The following is a 25,199-nucleotide window of genomic DNA, read 5'->3' on the forward strand; positions in this document are numbered from 1 at the left end:
TTTTTCAGCATCAGATACATGTTTAATTTCATTTAAAAAAAAACATGTTTTTAAACACGTGGTGATGTTTTTAAAATGCTATGTTGATATTTTTTTTTAAAAGAGAATCAATTCTCAAAATGTAAATATCAGTATTTCGTGTCCACCCATGCTTTTGAAATAATCTAAATTCAATTTATGGGACAATGTATACCTAACAAATGAATGCACAGAAGCTCTTGTTGGATTAGATTTTTATTTTTAGCATATATCACTGAAAGTCCACTGAGCTACAAGAAGTAGGCTTAAGACAAGTAAGCAATCTTAAGTTAACCATCACCACTGGATTAGAACACGAGTAAGATGCGTCTATGGGTTCTTTCAAAAATCATGCCCATGTGTACCAAAAGCTCTTTCAGTGGTCGTTCGATTGCATCCCACATTTACACTATGTTCCAATCCTGCATGCATGTGAGACCTTTTCATTTTACAAATGTTATTCCTTTCTGTCTATAATGATCCTGAATGTGCTCTACTATTTTGTTTTCATCACTGAGTTCTTTTTTCCAAATCAAAATGTAACACTTTGGAGCAAAGGGACGACCCAGCATGCCATAGCTAGAAACCAAATGGATGAAGAGTCGATGACCCTCTCATACTTCTCTTTTTCTTGTACATAGATGGGAATAAAAATGGTCCACACCACTAGGTTGATCAGCATGCTCACTGTAATAAAGCTGCTATTTTTGTAAAGATCTGGCAATGTCCTCCCCATGAATGCAAAGAGTAAGCAGGCCATGGAGAGCAATGCAATATATATCAGCATGCCCACAAAGAATCCTGAATGTCCCAAATCACACACAAGCATGTTAATTGCTAAGCTTTTTTGAGGTGGATACGTCACTATCCAATATGTACATATTGGATGCTACCTGTATGCTAGTGCAAGCAATCATTACAACTGGTGGCTGGTTGACCCACTTCAGCCAGTAGCCCAGCTTCAGTTTAAAGGTGAAGCCCACGTAAATCTGCAGCAGGTTTGCAAGGATGCAGGAGACACAGGTGGTGAAGGACAGGCCAAAGAGTGGTAAACCTGACATGCAGGAGGCATTTGTTGGCTCACCCAAGAAGAAGAAAATGCTTATGAAGCAGCCCAAGAGTGAAAGGAGTGCTGGATAGAGCAGGTAACCCCCAGCAGACTTTACAACCGGGGTGTGACAGTGCATGATGAATAACACAGCAACAACTAATGTAATGAGAAGGCCAATACAAATGACAAATGCAGCCAGGCCAATACTGAAGCTACACTGTTGGAATCTTGACATTTGTTGCCTGCAATTTTTAGATGTTGCATTAGTTTCAGAAAAAAACATTGTCTACACATGCACAAAACCGAATGCTCGGTTGCATTTGGGCATGGACATGGACATAAGGCTGTAGGTTAACATTATGGCAGGTTTAATGATGTTATTTCTTAACCATGCATCATATGCACTTTTGTAGCAGTATATTGACTTACTGCCACCACTGGAGATTTCATTAGGTGCACAAGGTTTAAAAGTCATGCAACATGTGTTATCTGATAAAGTGAGTTCATATCCTTTTTGGCAAGATTTATAGCAATTAAACTGAGTCACCTAAGAAAAAAAACAAAGTAATTTTAATACTAATTCTTCCCAAATAAATGAACCAAACAGCTGCAGAAGGAGTTATATGTTAGTCATAATTTTGTCATTCTTTGACAAATTAGTCCACATATGCTCACCATTTTAGAATAATTCTCTAAGTTTTCTCCTGCAGCAAGTTGGATGCCATTTGGCCCAAACTCCCCAATAGGGAAAATATCGCCATTCTCAGGTTTCCATTTTAAAATGTCATATCCAATATTTGGATCTCTATCTTCATTCGGAGTCATGTAAGTGGTATTATCAATAGAGAAATTAAAATATTTGATTTTTTCTACGAGCTGAAAAGATACAGCATACAAAAATGACTGTTAGCCTAAATTAATATAGTAGATTAGTTATTATAATATTGAAATGGTAACACATGCTTTTCAAAGTGAGTGGACAAAAATGAATTTCCAGAATAAAACAAATGTATGCATACAAACTAAGGGACAACAATAGTCAACAATTTGATAGTTTGGATACATTCTAAATAATGCATTTGGATAATTTAACTTCCAGAAGTGTCTGCAGTCTTTTTAAGATGTCTGCATTTAGAAGCTTTATTTGGCTTGCAAATTTGCTGCAGTCTAACTATTTCTAGTGGAAAATATACAAAATCTCTTTTTATTTAAGTACATTTGTAATTGTACAGAAATGTATACAATCCATGCTGGAAAATGTGTGGTAGTGGTGTTCTGAAGCAAACTTTTAAGGGCTTAAGCAATAATATTCACTGCCATGTATACAGTGTAAGTTTCATATGATTCATTTTTTTCAATGAAGTCCATTAAACACCTCTTATTAATACAGCTTTGATTTAGTGGATTTGATGCAAAGGAAGCACAGTCTTGTACCTCAGTTGGACAGAAAGGATATTTTAATAAAAGATTCTGAAAAAAACTTGCTCCTGTGCTGTTCTGACTTATGAATTGATCCGTGTACTCTACAAAGCCTGGCACCTTGTTACTTTTACAAGTGACGCCAAGGATCCTCCCAGATAATGTGAGATTGACCAGGTTGAACAGTTGTTTTGAGGTGGCCCATGCATCACTTGCTATCTATGTCCTGTTTATGCCTAAATCAATTGTTGTCTTCAGGATGATCTCTACAAAGGAGCTTTGTGTTAAGAGCACAATGGCTACTGATTTCCAAAAGCCAAGCTTTTTTTGAAGATATTCCTGCATATTGTAGTTTGACAAAAAAAATCTGCAGGTAGGATTTCCTTGAATTCCACACAGTTATTGTACTGTTTAAAAAAATTATCCAGAATTTCAGCACCATTCTGTCCATATTCATCTTGGCTACCAATAATGCCCACGGGGGAAAAGTTTAACTCTTTTACTAACTGGACAATAGCTTTAGTCTGATATTTATCACTTGGAACAGTGTGGAAAAAAGATGGAAATTTGTATCTGTTACTTAATGATTCACTTGTTGATGCAAAACTGATCTAAAAAAAAAAAGGAACATAAACACATCTAAGGTATACTGCAAGTAAATTGAATGCCAATCTTTCTAAAAAGCTAATGTTGTGTTTACTGTGAAGTGGTAATGTTACAAATAAAGAATGATATGCTAAATCAATAACAACATGAATAAATAATAATAAATAAATAAGGTCATGAATATTTTGCTGCTTGTACTGCAAGGATAGGAATTTGATATTTTAAAATGTAGTCCCAAAGTACACAGAAGCATTCTTCAATATAACTATATGTTAAATGATGTAAAGAATATAGCTTTGATATGTTAGAAAAGTTTGTTTTACATTCTTTAACCTGTGTCATAAGAGGCAGAGTAAGAAGGTGCGCCACAGCAACTGAAACCTCTGAAACCTGCTCTCCGACAACAGCCTTAACAGTACTATCACCACTGCCATTACATACAGTGTATCCCATCTCATCAAGTACATATGTATTCGTTAGTTTTAATGTAGCTTTTAGTGCCATGGAGACATCTCTACAGGTCATATCCGATTTTCACTTTGGATAAGAGTGAAGAATGATTTATCTGCTCGATGGCATAGATCATCACTTGACTGTCAAGTAACTCGTGGACATCAAAGGCTCTAAAGAAGATTCTTTAATACATTTAAAAGCTTGTTGTTTGTAAGTTACTCATAACTGCAGTAGAGTTCATTCAAAGTAAAACTAATTAAATTGTGAAAGTTATTAAATGTAAAAGCGTGTGCATTTGAATAAAATTTTGGTGATTGATAATGAAGTCAATAAAAGCTACTGGTCATTTAAAATTAGAATGCAGAATGGAGTTAAATATGATACTCAAAAATCACATATCCGTCTGTCAGATATGACAGATGAGTTATCATTGACTTGATTGTGTATTGGAAAAAGTCCACCAATAACAATATCACCAGGATCAAAAACGCTTTGTGGGTCTTCCTGTGCCAAGCAAGGGAGATTGCACAATAGAAAGAGAATATATTTTGTCAGCCTTAAAATGAACATCTTTACTGTGGAACCAATCTCAAGCTTCACCATTTATACCGAAAAATACAACATATCATTGAGCACAAGCGCTTTCAAGGTAACAGACCTTTGCATTTCAGTATGTTTTGCATAGACAGACATCAAAACAAATGCTGCGGGCTTGTCGTAAGCAAATGCATGCACAGGAAACTTAGTCATGATGAAGACATAAAGATATTTCAATTCTCAAATAGAGACACTGTGATACTATGACTTTCCTTCAATTTTTATATGAAGACTCTATATGAAAATTTTATATGAAGATTCTAGGTGAGTAATTGCAGTGTACTCACACGTGTACACACACGTTCTGCGTCAGCGGCGACGTTTGAGAACGTTATTGGTGAATATGCATCATCTACCTTAGCAACTTCCTCCCTACAACCGAGATCAGCTGACTGCAATGCAACTATCACATGATAAGCTCCAAGGACGTGGTGTTTCTTGACATTGCAGTCCTATTGTTTTGCAGGGTATAAAGTTCTTTCAAGCCCAAAATGCGGTAAGTTTAACCCTTCACACAATTAGACGGTTTTCTAGATGAGTCTTTAACTGATCGCATAACCTTATGTGGTGATTAGTATTAACGTGTCCTTGTCTTTGGAAAACTGGTTTCAACCACAGTTTGTTGGGCTTTTAACTATAGCCGCAAAACAACCTACAGGACTAGAAAGTATAAGCATGAAATTAAAGCCCGTGTTTCAAAATAAAAGGTTTCTGAAAATAAAATGTATTTTTACAGGGTGTTAGTTTCCCTCTTCCTTTCTGTGTGGCTCGTCTATGGAGAGCGCCTAGAGAATGATCAAACTACATCGTATGTTCACCTTTTTTTCTTACGTGGTTCTGATTGAAAATAGAAGTCGTCGGTTAGTCCAAAAATGCAACTCGTCCGTCACTTATTTACAAGCGCTCGTTTGTTTGCATGATTGTTAACCTAGTGATTATCCGTATCTACGTTAGCGTGCCAGAAGACTGGCTCCACGTTGGGCAGGCCGGGCCTCTGGAAGAACTGGAGCTCACATTTGCCCTCAAGCAGCAGAATGTGGGCAGGGTTAAGGACCTGCTCGAGCTAGTATCAGACCCTGATTCACAACATTATGGTACTATGCTAGAGACTCCTATAAGCCTTGAAAATGTAATGAATGGAAAAAGGCTTTCTCATGCAACCTTTCTTCCCTTGTGGTGCATAGGGAAGTACCTAACCTTGGAGGAAGTAACATCTCTCGTCAAGCCATCTCAGCTGACCGAGAAAGTGGTGCTTACTTGGCTGCAGAGTCATGGGGTTAAAATCTGTCACACTGTCCACACTCAGGACTTTCTGCAGTGTTCTATGACTGTACAGTGAGGCCACTTTTACTATTTTAATAATTTAATTCCTAAGGTCTTCCTGGTACTTGAACACCGGGGAGAAGGTTTAAGTTTAATTTAAATGTTTTAGGCCATCTTGTAATTATTGTTGAATAGCCAAGGAATGGTTTTATCTTCTCAGGGTGGCAGAGACATTACTCCCTGGTACTGAATTCCATCGCTACAACAGAGATGGTCAGACCGTGGTGAGGTCCTCGTCTCCGTACTCGGTCCATGATGATGTGTCACAGCATCTAGATTTTGGTGGGTGAATGTGTGCACTTGGGGCATCTGTTGATTCTAGACCTAAGTGTATTGGATCGAAGGATTAAAACGATGTTTGTTCCAGCTATTTGTACATGAAAACATTTATGACTAATTAGATTCATCACTGGTGATATGTTTATGTATGTTGGCTCTTACTGCATGTTTAGAAATTTGGACTTCCTGATTCTTTTACTATATTTTTTTATTTCCTTATATTTATGCCATTTGGAAGATGCTCTTATCCAGAGCAACTTACAAAAGTGCTTAGTCATTTACTCATAAAATTACTTACATTTTCATTTATTTAGTTGACAGGTTCTTTGTCCTTTTTTTCTAGTGGGTGGTGTTCTCCGATTTCCACCAAAAGGAAGAGAGGTCAGTAGGGGCTGGGCAGGAACTGGAAGATCTGGAAGTGGTTTTCACTTGGGTGTGACCCCTGCAACCATTAGGACCCGCTACAACCTAACTGCAGCCGATGTTGGTACAGCTGCTAACAACAGCCAGGCAGTGGCTCAGGTAATCTAATTAAACTAAGTATTTTACTATTCATTGTACTGTGTCCTAGTGGATGTTCAAATGATTTGTTTTGACAGAAGCCAAGATGTATTTCCACTTTTGCAAGCAGCAGTTCCATTGTGCTTCTTTGTTTTCATTTTTTACTTCAGCAGTAGTAAGATGCCAAATAGGTAGAGCCTTTTTATTCAGCTTGTCTAATAAAGCCTGCTGTAACCTTCTGTCTAAAAACGTCATAGTTTTTGGAGCAGTTCTACCACCCAGCAGACTTGGCTGAGTTCATGATCTTGTTTGCGAGGGGGTTCAAGCATCATACTGAAGTGGAGCGAGTGGTAGGCACGCAGGGTGGTGGGAAAGCAGGCATGGAGGCCAGTCTGGATGTGGAGTACATCATGAGCACTGGAGCCAACATCTCCACCTGGGTTTTCACCAACCCAGGTAAAGAACCTAAAAAGTTCAAATTCAGTTTTGACCTATATTCAGAATAACTTAAATATGTTCAGTGCGCTTATTGTTACAGTGCACTCCGGCATTATAAACCAGCAGCGGCACTAAGAGTTCCATTTGTGGCTTGCGTTCAAGGCCGTCACGAGTCACAGGAGCCATTCCTCCAGTGGATGCTGCTACTCAGTAACATGTCTGCAGTGCCCTGGGTGCACACAATCAGCTATGGCGATGACGAGGACAGCCTGTCCACTGCCTACATGAACCGCATCAATGTGGAGTTCATGAAAGCAGGCCTGCGAGGGATCTCTATGCTCTTTGCATCTGGTACTGCAAAGTTTTATGGGTTGCTTTGAAGTGATGGTTGCATTACTCTTTGTTTGCTTTATATGATCACGCTAAAGGGTGAGGGAGGTGTTTTATAGCAAAATTTGTAACTGATGGATGTATTGTACTCCATGTTGTGTTTAAATGCAGGAGACAGTGGGGCTGGCTGCAGGTACCTGAAAAAAGAAAATAATGTGTTCAGGCCAAGCTTTCCTGCTTCCAGGTACACAGGTTTTGGCACTTGCCTCACAGTGGGTGTGGTAATTAGTCAAATTATGTGTGAGGGGGGAAAACTGTTATCTACATAGTGCTAAAGTGTCTACAGTCTGAAGTGATGCATTGCTTATGAGTTATGTTACTTATGATGCATATTGAGCATAGTTGAGTAGCATATGTTAATGATATTGTCCTTTCCCAGCAAACTGGGAGAAAAAGAACCATTACCTAAAGCAGGTTGGGCCAGTTGCTTTGATCTCCATTAATCTGCAGCAATAGTAGAGAAAGGCTACTGTTTAATGTAAGACTGTATGTCTGAAGAATGTTTAATATTTGTGGAACACTGTATAAATTGCACCTTGTCCTCTGTTACCCAATGTTTACAGTCCATATGTGACGACAGTGGGTGGGACCTCCTTCAAAAACCCATTCAAAATCAGCTATGAGGTTACAGATTACATCAGTGGGGGTGGCTTCAGTAATGCGTTTGCAATGCCAGACTATCAGGTAAGACTCAAATGATAAAGATAGGTAGTTGGGTCATTAGGTCAAGTTAGGTCAATATTCTAACAAACCAAAAAAGGGAAACTGGTTGTTGCTGATTATTATAAAGGTTACTAATTACTGACCATTTACTCTGTACTGTTGGGAGTTCTTCCAAGGGCCAAAATAAATATCAATATTGAAATATATACATTCATGGAAAACCTGCATAGTACAAAAAAAAAAAAAAATCAGTCTGGGATTTTAGAATGTTTTATTTTGTTTAGGTACCTTGTTTTTAGGTTTTAAGCTACATAAGTACAATGACATTTCAAATGGTCAAGCAGTAGGAATTACATTCAGACAATGTATTCTGTAAAATACATTTAAAGATGTGTGTGTTGTATGAAGGTTAAAGCAGTCAATGCGTATTTGAAAGACGAGCAAGCGCTTCCTCCAAAGTCCTACTTCAACAGCAGTGGAAGAGCCTACCCCGACATGGCAGCGCTGTCAGACAATTACTGGATTGTCAGCAACCTCATTCCCATACCATGGATATCTGGAACCTCGGTTAGTGTTTGTAGGGAAGGGCTGTGCTTCAGGAACTGAAAGTTGGAGTTTGATACTTGTGCTCTTGTTTAATTTTTTTTTACTTGTTTTGCTGCACAACAAGAGCTGCCTGAGGAGAAAGGGTTCTAATTCAAGCTTCTGCCTTTGTTGCAGGCTTCAACCCCTGTGGTGGGGGGAATCCTCTCACTGATTAATGACCAGCGATTCCTGAAGGGCCTTCCCTCCCTGGGCTTCCTCAACCCTCAGCTGTATAAGCTCCAAGGCACTGGGCTTTTTGATGTAAGAGAATCAACCTGCCAAAAGTGTGCTGGGAGGTTCTTTTGAGAGAGACCTGTTAAAGGCATTCCAACTCCTTGATGTTTGAGAACTACATGTGCTTGGCTCCATGTGATTTTAGGTTTTTCCAGACCATTCTGATACAGCATTTCAACTTCATTAAGGCACAGTAGTATTCTTGTCTGCTGGTTTGTCAGCTTCCTTTTCTGTAGATGAACCATTTTTTTTGTTTGCACTTTCCTTTGTTGAACTTCATGGTCTCAGGTAACAGAAGGATGCCACCTCGGTTGTCTGGATGAAAAGGTTGAAGGGAAAGGGTTCTGTGCGGCTTCGTCGTGGGATCCCGTGACTGGCTGGGGAACACCTAACTATCCCATCCTGCTTTCAGCTCTGCTACACAGCTAAGCCATGGACAGCTTGGTCAAAACACCAGCGCTATAAAAAAAAATTGTTTTTTTTTCCATTTCAAGGCCTCTCCTTGTGAGTTCAGAATTCTTTTTCAATATACAGATATATTGCATCTGTGGTCTATGAGGCAAAAGGTTTTGCAGCATTTTATTGACTAGATCTATATTTTACGGACATTTTTTGGAAAATTGCAAAGCAAGGTAAAATTTTGATACTGATGGAATAAATGAACACGTTTTGATCCATTTTGTGGATGTTTAAGGTACTGTGAGAAGACTAGTCACAATTTTGCTTTAGCCAGCATAACATGACTAGGTGTTTTGTTATGCATGACACCGTTTTGCATGTCAAAATCAGCATTTCCTACTGCTTTATGTAAATGTAATGCACTGGAGGTAAGTGTGTACAGCAACATTCTTAAATCTTCTCAGGATGTTTAATGTAGTGAAATAAAGTTACCAGGAATATTGCACTAAACTAATCATGCACTGTAACAATCTGGTACATTTTTATTCCTGGGTGCAGTATTTAGATCATGTAAGTTCTCTGTAGAGATAGGGGAACTGAGATGTTTTTAAACAAATCTGTTATGACCGGTTTTGTTTCTACCTTCTGAAAAATATAGAAACCACAAAGTTGCATGTCTTGTTTTATGTACTACATAAAGAGGCTTAACATTTTGCTTGTTGGTCAATTTGGAACTGCCTCATCATTTGACATTTTGCAAATGTAATTCTTCAGTTTATGTCCATGAACACACAAGGTCATGTCCTCCATGTGCAGTATATTGTTTCCATTGCTCAGCCTCACCTGAGTCAATGCATGTTTTCATTAGCTGACACATTGAATCTGACACTTTTTTTACAGGGAAAAGCTTAAACTTCCTTTATGTGCGCTTAATGAGCTGGTAACAGGTGCAGGGGAAGTGGAATTGGAGAGCTATGGTATGAAACAAAGACATGACATTGTATGAGCAATGTAAGATAATTGATGCATTTGAATAAAAGTTTTATTTTGAAATGTATTGTATTCTTAGGGTAGGCAATGAAGTGTTTGTAACAGATGGTAGGTTATTAATCTAATGAGTTTCTTACCACAGGCATAGATAGTGGGTGGTGTGGCAGAAACTTTTACTGATTTGGTGGTGTGCTGGTACAAGTACATGAGGCACGGGCATATTTATGGCTTGTGTTGTCCACTACCACAAAATGATGTGAATTACTGACGATGGGATAAAGGACCCTGAACACATTCTCTGTACACCATAAATGTATGTTGAACACACGGCTGTTTCTTCTGAAACGGCTGGTGAGCCATTATTGAATATATTGTAGAAGGGGGGGCCATACACTAATGGATGGCATATTGAATGTGTAATGAGTTATGTGCAAACAAAAATATAGCTTTTTTTTTTTTTTGCACACAGCAATTAACTTGAAACTGGATAAAATTAGTTTAATAGGTTAAGCACAAATCTAACATCTCTATTATCTACATGATTTCAAAATTTTTGTACAGAACAGTTATACAAAAAGAGATATCTGTGGACGATACCTCTCAACTGGAAAAAGTTTAATAGCATCTCCTTGCAGAAGAACATTCACATATCAAATCGGGGGGGGGGGCATTTTGAGACAAATCTGATGTCTAAAAAGTGTACAATATGCACACTTAAGAGACAACTCAAGCAATCCTTTTTCTTGGTAGACTGGTAACAGACACAGAGTGAAAAATTAAGATTCTTTGGGCACTGGAGAATGAGAATCTTGGCTGTAGATAAAGGTCCAGAGACTCACATCTTCAAAAGAAGACACTTCCAAAAGTAATGCAATTCAGTCCAGTTTGTACCATATGAAGTGTCATAAGGGCTAGTTGGGTGTCAGTTCATAATTCAAATACTTATCTTGATAAAACATCAGTAGATATTCTTACAAAAGAAAGTGTTTAAAGCATTGGATGGTGTTGCATGGGGTCCTCTTTTATACATGTCTCCAGCTAGTCCACTCACTGGTTGTTCTTAGCTTTAGCGTGCGTCAAAATATGAGACTTCAAGTTGGTGGATTGAGCAAACTTCTTATTACAGCCATCAAACGGACAAACGTAGGGTCTATCTCCAGTGTGAATGCGCACATGCGTGCGTAAGTTGAAGTCCAATGAGAACCGCTTTCCACAGCCTTCAAATGTGCACTAAAAGAGTAGATGCACTGAATTAGAAAAGAAATGCTACTTTCTCAAATCAAAAGTGTTTTCCCTGCACACATTAATTAATTTACCAGCTAGTTATAGAACTCTGGTGTCCAGAACTGTGTTAGAAAGGGGGAAAATGTACAAAGCAGGAGTCCTAACCTCAAACTGATACACTCAAGTTACAAATACATAAAGTTAGTATAAGTATAATTTAGGAATATATAGGAATATACACACTAGCACAAAAACTGAAAACCCACCTGGAAAGGCTTCTCACCAGTATGAACCAGCTGGTGTCGTTTGAGTTTGGAGCTCTCCACAAAAGCTTTCCCGCACTCTGCGCACACATGAACACGTGGTCCATGGGTGTGCAAGTGCTTCCTCATCGCAGAATTGTCTCTGAACATTTTGGTGCAACCCTATAAGTTCAGATATGAAAAAGAAAGATCAAACAAAGCAGCTCACAAAAAGTTTCCTTCAAGGTGACAGCTCACTTCTATGCTTTCTGTTACATGAGGTTCTTTGTACTTCATGCTTTATAGGGCTTTTATTCAGCACCGCTACCGGAGCATAAAAACTATATAACATCTCCAGGGTAAAGTGATAAAATGTGAAGGAATAACCTGCAGAGGAATAACCTGACATCTCTGCTTCTACACAAGAGGAACATACAATATTTGGATTTCTGTAAAGAGCAATGAGACCACTTGCTAGTGCATTTAAAAAGAATGCATGACAATTCACTTACTTTGTGGGGACATGCTATTGTTCTTGGAGAGTCATCTTCCTTCATTTTCCGTGGCTTCATCCTGTTATATTAAACGATGTTATACAATCTTAAGAAATGTTATGCTACAGTGTTGACCTATAGCAGTACATATATTGGTAGATTTTATTGAGATATATATATAAAAAATCACCTTGCAAACTCTGCCAGTTGTTTGGGGTCTGACAGGTCAATGCCAGGGATTCCACCAGGCGGGAGCTTCTTGCCTGTCATGTACTCAGAGTAGTCCGGAGGAGAGTTCTCCCCTGTGATTTGGTCTTCCACCACAGCCTCATGATCAATATCCTTTTTATCATCTGTTACAAAGCCAAGAGACACTGTTAAAGGGATCAAACTGGATGACAAATGTAAACAACACCTTCAACGTGCACACGCACACATACAACTACTGAACAGCATGGGTCCAAATTTCACTGATAAGTCAGTCCCCTTAGAATGCGACAGTGGCAACAGACTGCAGCTATTAAGACATACTGATTACACAGCTATAAAATTGCCACAACACTCGCCACTTAACAATTGTCTACTTAACTTTTACATGTGACAAATAAAGTATTTAAATACTGCCGATATTTTGTACGCTACGGTACTGATCCTTTCACACGGCATACACCATTACTATAAAGGAATTAATTTAAGAATCAGCGAATATACGCTAGGAGACAGCAGTTCAAGCGTGTACAGGGCCAACATTTGCTACTTTCTCCGTTAAAATCACTTGTATTGCAATATTTGATGTGACTCGTGCCAGGACACGAGCTATAAATACAGTATAGCCTATGCCCCCAATGTGCAAGTCCCTTAGACAAAAGATATTTGCAAAGACAAAGGTGATTATTATACAAAGAAACAAACTAGTTAAATGTAAGAGGACAAAGTATATATGATATAACCATGCAAGACTCTGATAGCTAACTAAATGAGGACCCTAACTAGATAACAGCAATGTTTAACATAATTAGGTTATCCTACCTATAACGTTACGGAAAAATCGACAGTTAGTTAACCTAGTTAATTGTGAAGTCATAAATAAGAAAATACTCAGCGCAACATGATTTATTTTTTTTAAAGCTCAACGTTACGGCTTCGCACATATAGGCTAATCACTAGGTCTAACTTCCTCGGCATCTCAGTCCCTCCCCTTCTTCAAGCGGACTTGCAGGGAGATCAACTGCGCCACTGAGGCCTACCTGCTCTAGCCCGCAGCGGAGCGACTCTCGCCGCTCAAGCCGCCATCTTTCCCCGGCTACACAAACGCCATTTTTCGGGCGGCCATAATGGTCTGGAGGAATATGGCGGCGCCCATCAACACTTAAAACATGGCCTCCGATCAAAACAAAAACATTTCAACCGGTACAATATTCGAAGGCGTTTATTTGGCTCTGCAAATGATCTTGGACCCCAGGCCATCTAACTAGCACGCCTGCTTGGTGTGTTCGGCAGCACACGGCCCACACGAGGCCCTTTTGAACGAAGAACAATGCAACTAGCGGTCCAAGAGAAAAGGTTGTCTTTCGCGATATGAAACCTACCTGATGCCCACATAGTAACCGAAAACTCCCCTTCTAGTGTTTTGATCTGCACTTGCTTCTGTTCCCATTTCCGGCCGCTCGCTTCTGCCGCACTTAAAAAGCTCTTTTTGACCACTTTCTTCCCGCTGCCGCCTCCTTTCTTCAGCCGACCCGTGTTCTTGCCACTGCCAGACACAGTTACTAGAGTCTGCTCGATGTATTCTTCCTCCGCGGCTGGAACGGGGACAGGAATAAGGATCTGGTCCTCAAAACTGTCGTTTGCATGCAGTTCCGAGTCGTCACAGCCGACCACCTCTTCTCGTGTCTGAACCAAGATCACCTCTTGGTGATGAATGTGGTTAGGATCATCCGTGACCAGGGGCTGCAGCGCAATCATGGGCTGATGTTCGTCTTCGTCGTCGTCGTCGTCGTCTTCTCCGCCGACCACGGTCGTCTCGATAGTCTCAACTTCAATTTCATGCAGTTCGACTATCTCAGCTGGCATCTCCGAGCCATCGGTTTCTATGTACAATGTTTCACCCGACGCCATTCCAGATTGTTTTCGTCCAAACCGATCCAACTGGCTGTCGAGGGGCAACGAGCGCACTCCACTCCAACCTTGCGTCGCCTCCCACTACAACGCAAGCAAACTACCGTAGCGACGACATACAATTAATCTCGCGAGATAAAAAAAATAATAAAATAATAAAAAAAAATAAACCAATCAGTCTTTGCATTGGATTCTTGCTACACTTTACCAGCGTTCAACTACCAGAGTGCAATATGGCCTAAAACTATTTCGTTTTTCATTAAAATGTTAATGAATGGTCCTGCGTTAATTAATGTAATATTGGTAAATCCACGTATGTCTTATGATTTTTATTATTCCCTAATATTTTTACGTTATCCCTAGGTTGTGATTAATTAAAATGAAGTAGTCTATAAAGTTACCGAGTAAGCCAGAATTAAGTGTATCGTGGGACACTTGCAAATCTTTCAAATTGTGTTTTCTTGGTTTGTGTGAAAATAGCGTCATCTTGTGGTTATAACTGACCACAGTAGGCTAAGAAACATCTAAGAACAGAATGACTTTAGTGATGCTACTGGATTAGAAGTAATTCATAAAATATCGGGGCGTTGAGCTACTCTTATGTTGTTTAACCTAGGCTTGTATAAAAATCATTAACAGTCTTTGCATTATGATTTCGCCTCACAGAATTATTAAGATATTTTCTCTCTTGTGTAGCAGTTTACGCCATACGAAGGATTCAGAGCCTTCTAAACGCCTTGCTGAACAGCTTCGCTTGTTTCCGTCCGAAGACCTCGGCCTATAGGCTGTTTTGTGTTAGTGATAGTCAGGCACACCTTTTTAACACCTTATCAGCGAGGGCGTGCCCAAAACGAGTCTAGTCTGAAAGGTAACCTGGAATTACCACACCACGCCACTGCTGAAGCTGGAAAATGGGCAAAGCAGGTGGACGTGCCGATTTTGAATGGGTTTACGACGAGCAACCGCACACATGGAGAAGAAAGGAAATATTAGGTGGGTAAACTTTTTACAGTCACGGTTAGCCTAACTAGTCTAGTGATTTTTAATAAAGAATAGTGCACAAAATATCGTAATATGTTTCCGTTTCGATTTCAAAATGTATGTTTTTAATGGAATGCCAATATCTACGGTCTCTCAATATACAATCTTTTTAATGTAATGTATGTATATATCAATAACTTAACTAAGTTAAAATTAAGTCAAATGGCCAGAACAAATGCCCCACTCAGTCGCGCTTTCACCGTCACCTTCCGCAGAGTAGTATCACAGGTGGTAAACACTTTGGTCGTATCTGTGGACTTTCTATCTACAAAGTCAAAAGATAACAGCAACACATTGTAGGTACCCGAGAGCGACTACTGCAGAGACGTTTTATGCGCGATTATCTTGTACTTAGATCGACATCTAGGTCATAATTTTACCGGTAACAATTTTGTCCTCAACATGCGCGCGTTAGTGGTGTGAATCATATGTAATCGGTAAACGCACTTGTTGCCTGCGTTAGTTTTGTTAAAAGCCTTTGATTTAGTAGCCAACGTGTTGTAAATTGTTGTCCATGTAGTTTCAGACATAAACTAGGCAATACAGTAATAATGTATCTGATGACTAAATTGTTATTTCTCAAATTAAGCACTTGTTGGCAGGCTGTATAAGGCGAAGACAGACTTAAAAAGCAAAGCGACAGTGTGCTGAAGATTACTTAGCAACATGTGGTAACATAAAAATTGGCTATTTTTGAATGGGGCAAATTCTAGGCTATTTCTTGTGATACGGATCGACATTTGTTTGTTCTTTTATCATGTTAAATCCCCTTTCCACACCCTGCGAAAACGTTTAGAAAGAGTTTTGAAACCTGTTTAACAGACGGGAAACAACAAAAACACAAACTAATATTTGCTGGCTTTGTTTTTAGATCGGCTATCTTCTGTTTTTTCTCTCTGAAAAATATAAATGTAGTGTAATTGCACAGTACATTTTTTTACACGCTGCTTATTTTCTGAAAGTTGATTCTAGGCAAACTCTAGGCTTCTTTGACATCTGGAACAACTGCCGAGTGGCCCAGATGCACCTTTTATGGTTTATGGGTTTTGCCTGGAAACAGTGCATTTGAATCCTGTAGTGGTTAACAGTCCCACAATATTGGTGCTAATACCCCAGGGTCAGTAGAAGTTCCTTCAAAAAAGTACAAATTAATGGTTACTATGCGGTGTCACAAGGCTGTACTTTTTTTCTTATTGTGAAATTTTGGATTCCCACATTAAAAACATTCTGTGTCAGCTGACACCGCACTCTTTAAATATTTATAACATTTTCGTTTATCCCTTGAGCATTTCAGCAGAACCAAAAGTCAAACGGACTTGTTTATAAGTGACACTGAAGGTGTGGAGGGTGTATGGGTGATGTGTTTTCAACACAGTAATTTTACACCATAGCTGAAGATGATGCACCTTGAGCTAATTAATGGTGCTTGAAGGTCAATGATGGGCTGCAGTGTTGAACTGCCATTTTTGTAAGACCTTTTGTCTTATGGTTCAGTCATTTTTGATGATGTTTAGAGGGGGAAATATATGGGTTTTCTGTGGTTAAAAGCAAGTCATAAGATTAGTCATGCTCTGGGGAGTGTGCTGAAATATTATAGAAGGGGAAGGATGGTTTAACAGGTGACACACACAGCCGTGTTAATCATTAACCTGCAGAATGAAAATGCAACAGGTTGAATTATCAGCACCTATAAAGGTGTTATTTTGGGGGGCTGTTTTTACTTCTTCCTTTTTTTCATAATACAACTGGGTTTTTGGAGACATCTTTGGACAGTTTCTTCTACCTTTTCTGTTACTCATGAATGTGTATACATGTGATGTAAGTCTTGGTAAAGATTTTTAAACAATTTTGCTTTTAACAAAAAATAAAGTTAACACTGATATTGACTCAAAACGTTCAAAGGTCATTCATCATTCATCATTTATTCAATAATACCAGTCAAAGTGTTCTGCATCCCAAGTTTCTAAGTGGAAGTGGGAAAGAAGTGTGGAAGGGTAGAAGCAACAGACCTTGCTGTGGTACACAAAACAAACAAGTCTCTCGACCTTCCCATCAATTTGAATACAGGGTTGAGTGCATGCAAATTGGAAAGGGTGGACCAAATCAGGCTTTATTTCCATGGTGTCATCTTTCTAGATGTATTTTCTCACACCATGTATGAATAAGTTTGTAGGGTTATCTAACATGGGTGCTTTTTGACACGAGCGGTCACAAAACAACTAGACTGCTAATTAAAAAAGGCACAACGTCAGGAGGCTTTATTGCCCCATGGGAAGAGCTTTATATGCTGCTTGACTTTCTCTGTGCCCTGATTCATTTCAAACTAGTCTCTAGGTTCTTGTCCTTTACAGACTGAGCCACCTTCTTAATCTTAAATATAGCTTTAATGAGCTTCTTTATGATTAATCCTTTCACCTCCATAAATCTGGTTAAAAACATCTTGATGTACTTCAATAACAATGCATTAAACAAAACACACAAATATGTGAGTCATGTATTACATATTTATGCAAATATCATTAATGGTGCATCTAAACCTTTTTATATGCATATTTTGTGTGCATTATGTATGCAAAATATTTGACTAAAGTGCCACTTCTTTTCAATAGCAAAGTACCCAGAGATCAAGACTTTGATGGGTCCTGACCCCCAACTGAAGTGGGTAGTGTCAGGAATGGTGCTCACCCAGCTGCTGGCGTGTTATCTGGTGCGTGACCTATCTTGGAAATGGGTGTTCTTCTGGGCATATGCCTTTGGTGGGTGCATCAATCACTCCTTGACCCTGGCCATTCATGACATTTCTCACAATGTGGCCTTTGGTAACAAGCAAGCCCGCTGGAATCGCTGGTTTGCCATGTTTGTCAACTTGCCCATTGGCCTGCCTTACTCTGCCTCCTTCAAAAAGTACCACATTGACCACCATCGCTATCTGGGAGGGGACGGGCTGGACGTGGACATCCCTACGGACCTGGAGGGGTGGTTCTTCTGCACACCAGTGAGGAAGGTTCTGTGGCTCTTCCTTCAGCCCTTCTTCTATGCACTCCGCCCTTTAGTGGTAAACCCAAAGCCTGTGACCAAATTGGAGATGATGAACGCTGCTGTACAGTTTGCAGTGGACATTGCCATCTATTATCTTTGGGGTCTTAAACCCATAATATATCTCATTGCTGGGTCCATACTGTGCATGGGTCTGCATCCCATCTCTGGACACTTTATTGCTGAGCACTATATGTTCCTGAAGGGCCATGAGACCTATTCGTACTATGGTCCCTTAAACCTAATCACTTTCAATGTGGGATACCACATGGAGCATCATGACTTCCCTAGTGTCCCTGGTAGTAAGTTACCTGAGGTGAGTGTCCATTTCCATGCACCATTCCAATACAATTCTAATATACATTCTAATAGAATTGCTTCTTCACAATACCTAAAAATCTTGTCCCAGACACTGTTTAATTGCAGGTTAGATGCTGTAAATGTGCATAGAGGATAGTGTGGTCTGATTTTGCAAACCTCTAGAATGACCTTCTTATTTCCAAAGAGTTTAAAGATGACATTAATGTTTTGTGCAATGGTGGAATAGGTCCACAAAGTTATAGCTACGCTTCTACAGGTGTAGTTAATAAATTCAAACTACAATGTACACAGTAGGAAAATCCTGTTTTAATATATTGAGTGCATGGATTAGCTAATAAATAGACAAAGTTAATTGAAATATTTTACAATTTATGAATTAAGATATGCTTTGTTTGATCACATTGAAGCAACACATTAGCCATCCAGAGAGACAAATATTCATTTGGTTCAACAAGCTCTGTTAGGCCTGAACTGTAGTGGCTTTGCTTTGATACCACAGCCAATTTGTTTAGCTGAAAGCTCTTCAGACACACTACATAATATATCTATTTATACTGTAATCACTCCACTGTGGTGTTATTTGTGTTGATGTTTAAACAGTTATGAATGACCAAAGCAAATATACACTCCAAGTATTACTCCCTGAGTTAATTTTCCTTGTGAGTTGCATTTTTGTAAAGTTTTGATAGGGATTTTGATAAAGAACAGTAACTACTAGGATGTGTGGTGCTGGGTAATTTTAATTATTTGTAAAAATGTTATGGTTTCACAGTAATGTAGTGATTCTAACAAGATCACATGGATCACAATTTATTCATGAAGTTTGCCTTACCCTTACATTTCACACATTGAGATTTTTTTTGTTTTGTTTTCTTGTCACCAGGTGAAGAGAATTGCAGCTGAGTACTATGACTCCCTACCACAGCACACCTCCTGGATACGAGTGCTCTGGGACTTTGTGTTTGACGACAGTATCGGCCCGTATGCCAGAATCAAGCGAGAATACAAACTGGCCAAACAGGAATAAGCTGTACACTAGTTAGATGCATTATTCTCTCTGAGCCACCATTCAACCTTAAACAGGAAACTCTGGACAAGCCTGATGAACTGGTAGAAATGTGCTTAAACTTTCCAATTTACACAGCAGGGAACAAGTTTAGGATACCGGTGAACTTGTACTTATGGTCACTTCATCTGATGTGTAATTTTGACTATTGTAGTTATAAATCTATTCAAGTAAATGCTGAGATGAAATCTGCATTTGTGCTAACCAAACTCTAAAATGTCTGTGCCTAGCACTCCAGTGCTAACAAAGTGTTTTCATCAATGATGCCCCAGTCTGCCATTTTGGCATGTAAAGTATCTTCTAAGATTTAATATATTTTGTATTATGCCTTAACTATCATGATCTGCAATCACTCACATTTTGCATGACTTGAGATGCTGAAAAATGGGTTCATAGAAAATAGGTTCCTTCCTGGATACTTTAAGATGTTATGGCTGAATTAAAACAATCATGCCATGAGTACATATTCCTGCATAAGTAGGAAAAGTGGTGTGTTTTTATCAACAAATATGAGAAACAAAAAGTCAGACCATTAGGATGACATGCTAAGGCCAAAGTTGTGGTGCTACAAAACATTTTGGTAGGTTTTAAGGAAATCATCACACAGGTTTATGGTAGTGTAAAGGTGAGAATCATTTTTAGAATTTCATGGGTCTGCTCTGATTATTTACTGGAGAATTGTTTTGTAACAGTATTTTATAAGCCATAATCACATGGATGTCTTTTTTTTAACAAATGAGGGCTTTCTTTAAAGCAAAGGTTCATTACTCTTTCAATTTCACCATCACTTTTATTATATTTAATACCATAATAAATATAGTATTAAATAATGCAAAACCTTTGTGAAACTTATTTTGAATAATGCTACATGTATATAAAATAGACATTCACAATATATAGATTCAGTGTTCTTAGTTTTATTTAAAGGTAGGTTTAATGTCAACTTTTAAAGGAGTTACCTAATGGAATAAATTTTTGGAGCCAATTTTTCGACCAAAGTTTTAAGCAAAGTTTCCAAAACTTCGAAAGCTATGGCTACAATTTCATCTTTCATAAGATTTATTCAGAGGGCAACAATCATCAAACACCTCACACCACCATTTCAAATTCAAGCTAGAAACAATCCAGTGAACTTGTACATCTGCACTGGAAAAAAAAAAAAAAACACTTTAAAAAATGTTGATGTAGTCTGGAGACATGTCAGCGGTAGGGTGGTGAATGTGCTTATCAAAATCCAAAGAATAAAGAAAGTAATCAAATATAAAAGTTTGACTTAAATTTGAGAAATGTTGTATCTTCCTCTCTATACCACTAATAATAAAAGAATTTTAACAATAACAGTAACCGTCAATTAAACAATAAAACAGTATAAAACAAAAAAAAATCTTCAAGTTCCAACTAGTACATTTTTTTCTTTAAGACTTGAAAGAGCAGCAAACTGCACAGTGGGCTGAGTCTTTAATGTTCATACAGGAGAAAATAGAAAGGTCAGTGTGAAGGTCCATCTATCCACCCATACAGCCAGCCAGCCAGCCACTCATTCTCACTCACTCCTATTTCCCCACTTTCTCTTGTTCCTTTCTCTAATGCTTCTTTGTTGCCGCAACATTTCTGCAACTCGATGATATTTCTGTGCCATTGCAGCTATGTTGTGAGAATGTTTTTCCAAAGTGCCTTGGTGGAACCTTTTTATGCACTTCCCAAATAATGATTAGTAACCATGACAATGCTCATAAACACTATGTAGTACCCATCCTGGTGAGTTCTCTTCTAATAGCTAAAGGAAAAAAGAAAATACACAAACATTGTTAGTCTTGAAAATGCACTGACTTTAAGTAATACATTTGGAAGGAATACTCATTGGTTCTTACCATCAATAATCTCATCTTTGACTTTATGTAGTTCGCGTACAACTTCCTCCAATATCTCCTTTAAAAAAAAAAATAAAGTAAGACCCATTTCATATTTTACCTGTTAAGCTGATGAGTTGCAGTGGTTACTCAGAAAAATCTGGCAAGTGGTCAGTATTGAAATGTATTTCTTATATGGCTGTAGGTATTATTACCTATTATGAACTCACTTGTTTCATTCTGTCGAAGTCCGCCAGCTCTGCATCAGTACTGCTGCCAACAGGCCTCAGCCTGGGCAATCAAGAGCAAGTTCATTTAGCAACAATAAAGAGGTTTCTGTGTAATTCCTAGAAATCTAAATAATATGGAAAATAAATTGATAAAACCCTCTGCCACTATTTCACTGCTGTGCACAATATCTTATATGTTGACGAGCTGATGTATTCATTTTAGTATTAAAGCTTGAAATGATTCAGGTTTAAAACTACTCTGTTAAATCTCCTCTATAGACCATTAGCTGAATCTTTATGATATTCAGCAAGATGTTAGAGCTGCAGTGACAGTTAGTCAATATTTGCACACACTGTCAAAGCATTAAGTGCGGCAGCGTCTACGCAAACTCAGAGCTTCGCATCATTGCCAGAGAGCGATAAGAGCTTGGATGTGTTTTATTTTCTTTAAGCGGCCTATTGATAAGATCAAGCAATAGCTACAGAAGCATTTAGCCAAACCATGGTGCAGCTAGCTATGCGGGGTACCCAATGGCTTGGATAAGCATAAGCCTAATGCTTGATACAGAACTCACATGCACCTTGGAAATTATAATATAGGTATCCCCCATCAAGGGTTATTAGAACAAGCAAAGGAACAAGGAATTGAGTTAAACTGACCTAGAGCCAGCAGAGGATTTGTCTGAAGAGTTTGCTCGCTCCCATGGCTTTTTCACAGCATCTGGAAAGCAAATTTCATTCAGCTGAAAGTGTACAACCAATGCTAGTTTGGTAGATTTAGGTTGGAACTGGAATTTTAGATAAGACCTTAGACATGTAAACATATTAGTTATAAACTAGGTTGAATTCTGCCTTCAGTGCTGTGTTTTGTGAAATGCTCTTATGCCTGATCCAAGGTCATATTTCATCCCAATGTAAAAAAGTATGACTACTAATAATATTGTCCTTATGACCTTTTGTCTGTGTTCTCAGACTTCAGTCTTGTTTATTCGTTAAGCAAGGTTGTGTACTTTTTGTGATCTTGTATTACCTGTGTAATAGTTAAAAACGTTAACAACAGTATTGTATTACCTAAACTCAAGAAGCTTTAAAGCTTGTTATCCCTTAGTAGTTGTTTATAAACCTCTATTGTGTTTAAATGCATCCATGCCAGGAAACCTTTAACTTTCTATCACTCTTCCTCCTTTCTGGGAAAGTTTTCTCTTCTTTCAAATGGGTTATTTTTGGATGCATTTATGGGTAAAACCTGTTTACTCATCTGCTTTCATACTCTTTAAGATGCCCAATACTGTTTTCTAAACTTAAAAAATAGTGTTATAAATAGTTGTTTTTAAAATTATAAATTTAATCAAATTACTATTAAAGTAAACAAATAACAAATTGTGCTGTTTTGGTAACCACTTCAAAATATTCCCATGTTGTTATTCTACTATTATGTCTACCCTGTATACCTGCTTCTGGAAATTCTCTGATATGTAAACACACACACACACACACACACACACACACACACACATATATATATATATATGTATGTATATATATCTCAAATATTTCTCTACTGTACAAACTAGAGGTATGGAACTACTGGGTGGAGGCAGTGAAACTGTATAAATATTGTTTTTAAATATTGTCTTTGCGCATAGAAAAATAGTTTTACAAAGAAATGGATTACAATTGCGGTTCACTTGAAATGGGTTAAATATAATATACCAGAAGACCAGTAGATTTGACTCTTACAACGTAGTTTTTTTATATAGGGCTTAGACTGGGACATTTGTAAATCTGCTTTGTGACAACATCTGTTGTAAAAAGCGCTGTAAAAATAAATTTTGAATTTTGGAATTTTATTTCATATTTCTAAAAACTGCTTTCATTTTTATCACTTTAAAAATGCAACTTTTCTCAGGCTTCACCAGAATTTAACAATAAAAGTTTGACAGCAGCTATTTATAACCTCAGACATCTCTATGACGTCTCATAATGACATTTGGGATTAAGAGGAAGTAATTGAGGGGCGAAAAACAAATACTGTCCCTGGAAAAATCCACAGACGACCACAAGCAAGGAAAAGTTTCTTAAAACCAGCAAACTATATCTTAGTGGCATCAGGATGCTTATTGTTTCCAGGTCAACTGCAGATGTAAGACAGGTACCTGTTGAGTTCTGCTGGCTTGAACCACGTGAGCCAGGTGAGCCATTGGCCTCTTCCTACAAAGCAGCATACAGGAACCTTTTACACAAAAACCATGGTCTAGTATAATGAAAGGCATAAGTGAGAATGTGACAAAAGGCTGTTTTTAAAAAGGGCCTACATTTTGACTGTCTTCTGGTTTCTCTGAAGCTTTCCTCCTGATGGGAAAAAGGCATGATTTGTTATGATTTGTGTTATGAAATGTTTGTGACTAAAATTCAATCTTGTCAGGTATAAATAAACTAAGGGGGAAAAGCTAAGGGGAAGGCATTTCAGTGTGACCTTCGCGCCAGGAGGGCATTCATCTCCTGCATGAGGCCTTCGCCGCCTCCTCCGCTGCCTCCGCTTGAGCGGCTGGCATCGTTCTTGGTACTGCCCAGTCCAGCGGTGCCCTCCTCAGGCTGCAGGGTTTAGACAGAGGGGGACGGCCCACCAGGCCATATCAGTGTAACGTTACCCACTTTTCATACTGATGGAACATCTGCGTCATGGCAACGCATTGCCTCTCTGGTCTATTCACAGGCCTGCTTAGTGAACAGCCCATATAACAATAGTGCAAACAATGACGTCACTGCATTCGCATCTAATCAGTGTGAATCCTGTTTCTTTGCAAACCTTGCCCAGCTCAGAAAATGAATACTGTCTTCACAGTATATTAAATTGCTGCTGTAGAAATCCAAGGACAGATGTAGCAAAGAACCAAAAAAAAGGACAAGGCTTAACTCTGTTACTGATTTAGGCTTTTGAGCAACAGATTACTTTATTGGCACACTTGCATAGGTCTGTCCCAGGGTCTGTCTCTGCCGTTACAGTGCATTCATGGCTCCGTTTCAGACTCACTTATGCTGCTCTAGCTGAACCCTGCATGCCTAGCCTGCAGCTGCGCTCCTGTCTAACCGAAGCTCAAGCCACTCACCCGTGGCACTTTGCGAAGTTTGGCTCCTGCCAGAGCTGCAGCCAGGCCAGAGGTAGCGAGACCTCCTCCGGCTGGGAGGGGAGGTGGAATCGGAAGAGGCGCTGTGGCTGGGGGTGGGGGTCCAGGTGGAGGTGGAGGAGCTGGTGGACCCACAGCGGGCACAGGGGCAGGGGGGTGGAGTGGGGGAGTGGAGGAGAGCATGGATGGATGTCCCGGAGGGAGGGAAGGACCTGTTGAGGAAAAAGACTGATGGTTTTGTGTGAATGACTTAATTTAGATATGAAGGAACAACAGTGGTCACAGAATCAGTTCCAGAGGTTTTCAGCCTCTGAACTAAATCTAAGGTTAAACTAATCTGTAGCACTTTGCTAAATTTCCTCTTAAAATGTAGTTTTCAACTTAATCTTTCAGTACAATAGTAATAGCTAAATGCTGTATCTGAATAATATATAGCAAAACTTTGTTCTTTGTTTTTTGGTCAATTTGTGTCATTAACAGTATAAAATTAGGTGCACGCAACA

At 38.8% G+C, this 25,199-nt stretch overlaps 4 protein-coding genes and 1 pseudogene across 8 annotated transcripts in view; 2 read left to right on the forward strand and 3 right to left on the reverse strand.

Moving 5' to 3' along the window:
* Window positions 1–461: 461 nt before the first annotated feature.
* Window positions 462–4,117, reverse strand: LOC113576638 (annotated as a pseudogene).
* Window positions 4,118–4,528: 411 nt separating this feature from the next.
* Window positions 4,529–10,009, forward strand: tpp1 (tripeptidyl peptidase I). The gene is made up of 13 exons (XM_027008861.2): window positions 4,529–4,640; window positions 4,881–4,952; window positions 5,099–5,238; window positions 5,329–5,479; window positions 5,628–5,749; window positions 6,090–6,268; window positions 6,505–6,703; window positions 6,848–7,036; window positions 7,187–7,259; window positions 7,639–7,759; window positions 8,147–8,305; window positions 8,459–8,584; window positions 8,846–10,009. The coding sequence occupies exons 1-13, from the start codon at window positions 4,636–4,638 to the stop codon at window positions 8,984–8,986; spliced, it is 1,677 nt and encodes a 558-aa protein (XP_026864662.2). The 5' UTR covers window positions 4,529–4,635; the 3' UTR covers window positions 8,987–10,009.
* A 409-nt stretch (window positions 10,010–10,418) lies between these two features.
* On the reverse strand, window positions 10,419–14,123 carry yy1a (YY1 transcription factor a). Its single transcript, XM_027008862.2, has 5 exons — window positions 13,496–14,123; window positions 12,097–12,259; window positions 11,925–11,985; window positions 11,437–11,595; window positions 10,419–11,176 (listed from the first exon to the last, which is right to left on the reverse strand). The coding sequence occupies exons 1-5, from the start codon at window positions 14,022–14,024 to the stop codon at window positions 10,994–10,996; spliced, it is 1,095 nt and encodes a 364-aa protein (XP_026864663.2). The 5' UTR covers window positions 14,025–14,123; the 3' UTR covers window positions 10,419–10,993.
* A 703-nt stretch (window positions 14,124–14,826) lies between these two features.
* Window positions 14,827–20,264, forward strand: degs2 (delta(4)-desaturase, sphingolipid 2). Its single transcript, XM_027008887.2, has 3 exons — window positions 14,827–15,017; window positions 17,675–18,417; window positions 19,306–20,264. Exons 1-3 carry the CDS (start codon window positions 14,936–14,938, stop codon window positions 19,447–19,449), a joined length of 969 nt encoding a protein of 322 aa, XP_026864688.1. The 5' UTR covers window positions 14,827–14,935; the 3' UTR covers window positions 19,450–20,264.
* Window positions 20,265–20,529: 265 nt separating this feature from the next.
* The window catches only part of evla (Enah/Vasp-like a), a 28,873-nt gene continuing 24,203 nt past the window's right edge, over window positions 20,530–25,199 (reverse strand). For all 5 annotated transcript variants that reach the window (XM_027008910.2, XM_027008912.2, XM_027008907.2 and 2 more), the window contains 8 exons: window positions 24,679–24,908; window positions 24,045–24,163; window positions 23,884–23,920; window positions 23,725–23,779; window positions 22,229–22,289; window positions 21,569–21,629; window positions 21,360–21,417; window positions 20,530–21,265 (listed from right to left, as the gene is read on the reverse strand). In XM_027008910.2, the coding sequence (XP_026864711.1) occupies window positions 21,228–21,265; window positions 21,360–21,417; window positions 21,569–21,629; window positions 22,229–22,289; window positions 23,725–23,779; window positions 23,884–23,920; window positions 24,045–24,163; window positions 24,679–24,908 (659 nt within the window). In that variant the 3' untranslated portion in view covers window positions 20,530–21,227. The remainder of the gene's footprint in view (window positions 21,266–21,359; window positions 21,418–21,568; window positions 21,630–22,228; window positions 22,290–23,724; window positions 23,780–23,883; window positions 23,921–24,044; window positions 24,164–24,678; window positions 24,909–25,199) is intronic.

The sequence above is a fragment of the Electrophorus electricus genome, chromosome 13, assembly GCF_013358815.1.
Source record: "Electrophorus electricus isolate fEleEle1 chromosome 13, fEleEle1.pri, whole genome shotgun sequence".
Lineage (NCBI taxonomy): Eukaryota > Metazoa > Chordata > Actinopteri > Gymnotiformes > Gymnotidae > Electrophorus > Electrophorus electricus.

Bases quoted from the DNA above. Each gene is read 5' to 3' on its own strand.
- tpp1 (XM_027008861.2), top strand. The intron at 7,260-7,638 runs GTACACAGGTTT...CAATGTTTACAG, and splicing joins CCAAGCTTTCCTGCTTCCAG to TCCATATGTGACGACAGTGG. The intron at 7,760-8,146 runs GTAAGACTCAAA...TGTTGTATGAAG, and splicing joins TTGCAATGCCAGACTATCAG to GTTAAAGCAGTCAATGCGTA.
- yy1a (XM_027008862.2), bottom strand. From the start codon at position 14,024: ATGGCGTCGGGTGAAACATTGTACATAGAAACCGATGGCTCGGAGATG. The intron at 11,596-11,924 runs GTAAGTGAATTG...CTGAACTTATAG, and splicing joins CAATAGCATGTCCCCACAAA to GGTTGCACCAAAATGTTCAG. The intron at 11,177-11,436 runs GTGGGTTTTCAG...CTACTCTTTTAG, and splicing joins CTGGTGAGAAGCCTTTCCAG to TGCACATTTGAAGGCTGTGG.
- degs2 (XM_027008887.2), top strand. From the start codon at position 14,936: ATGGGCAAAGCAGGTGGACGTGCCGATTTTGAATGGGTTTACGACGAG. The intron at 15,018-17,674 runs GTGGGTAAACTT...TCTTTTCAATAG, and splicing joins GAGAAGAAAGGAAATATTAG to CAAAGTACCCAGAGATCAAG. The intron at 18,418-19,305 runs GTGAGTGTCCAT...TCTTGTCACCAG, and splicing joins CTGGTAGTAAGTTACCTGAG to GTGAAGAGAATTGCAGCTGA.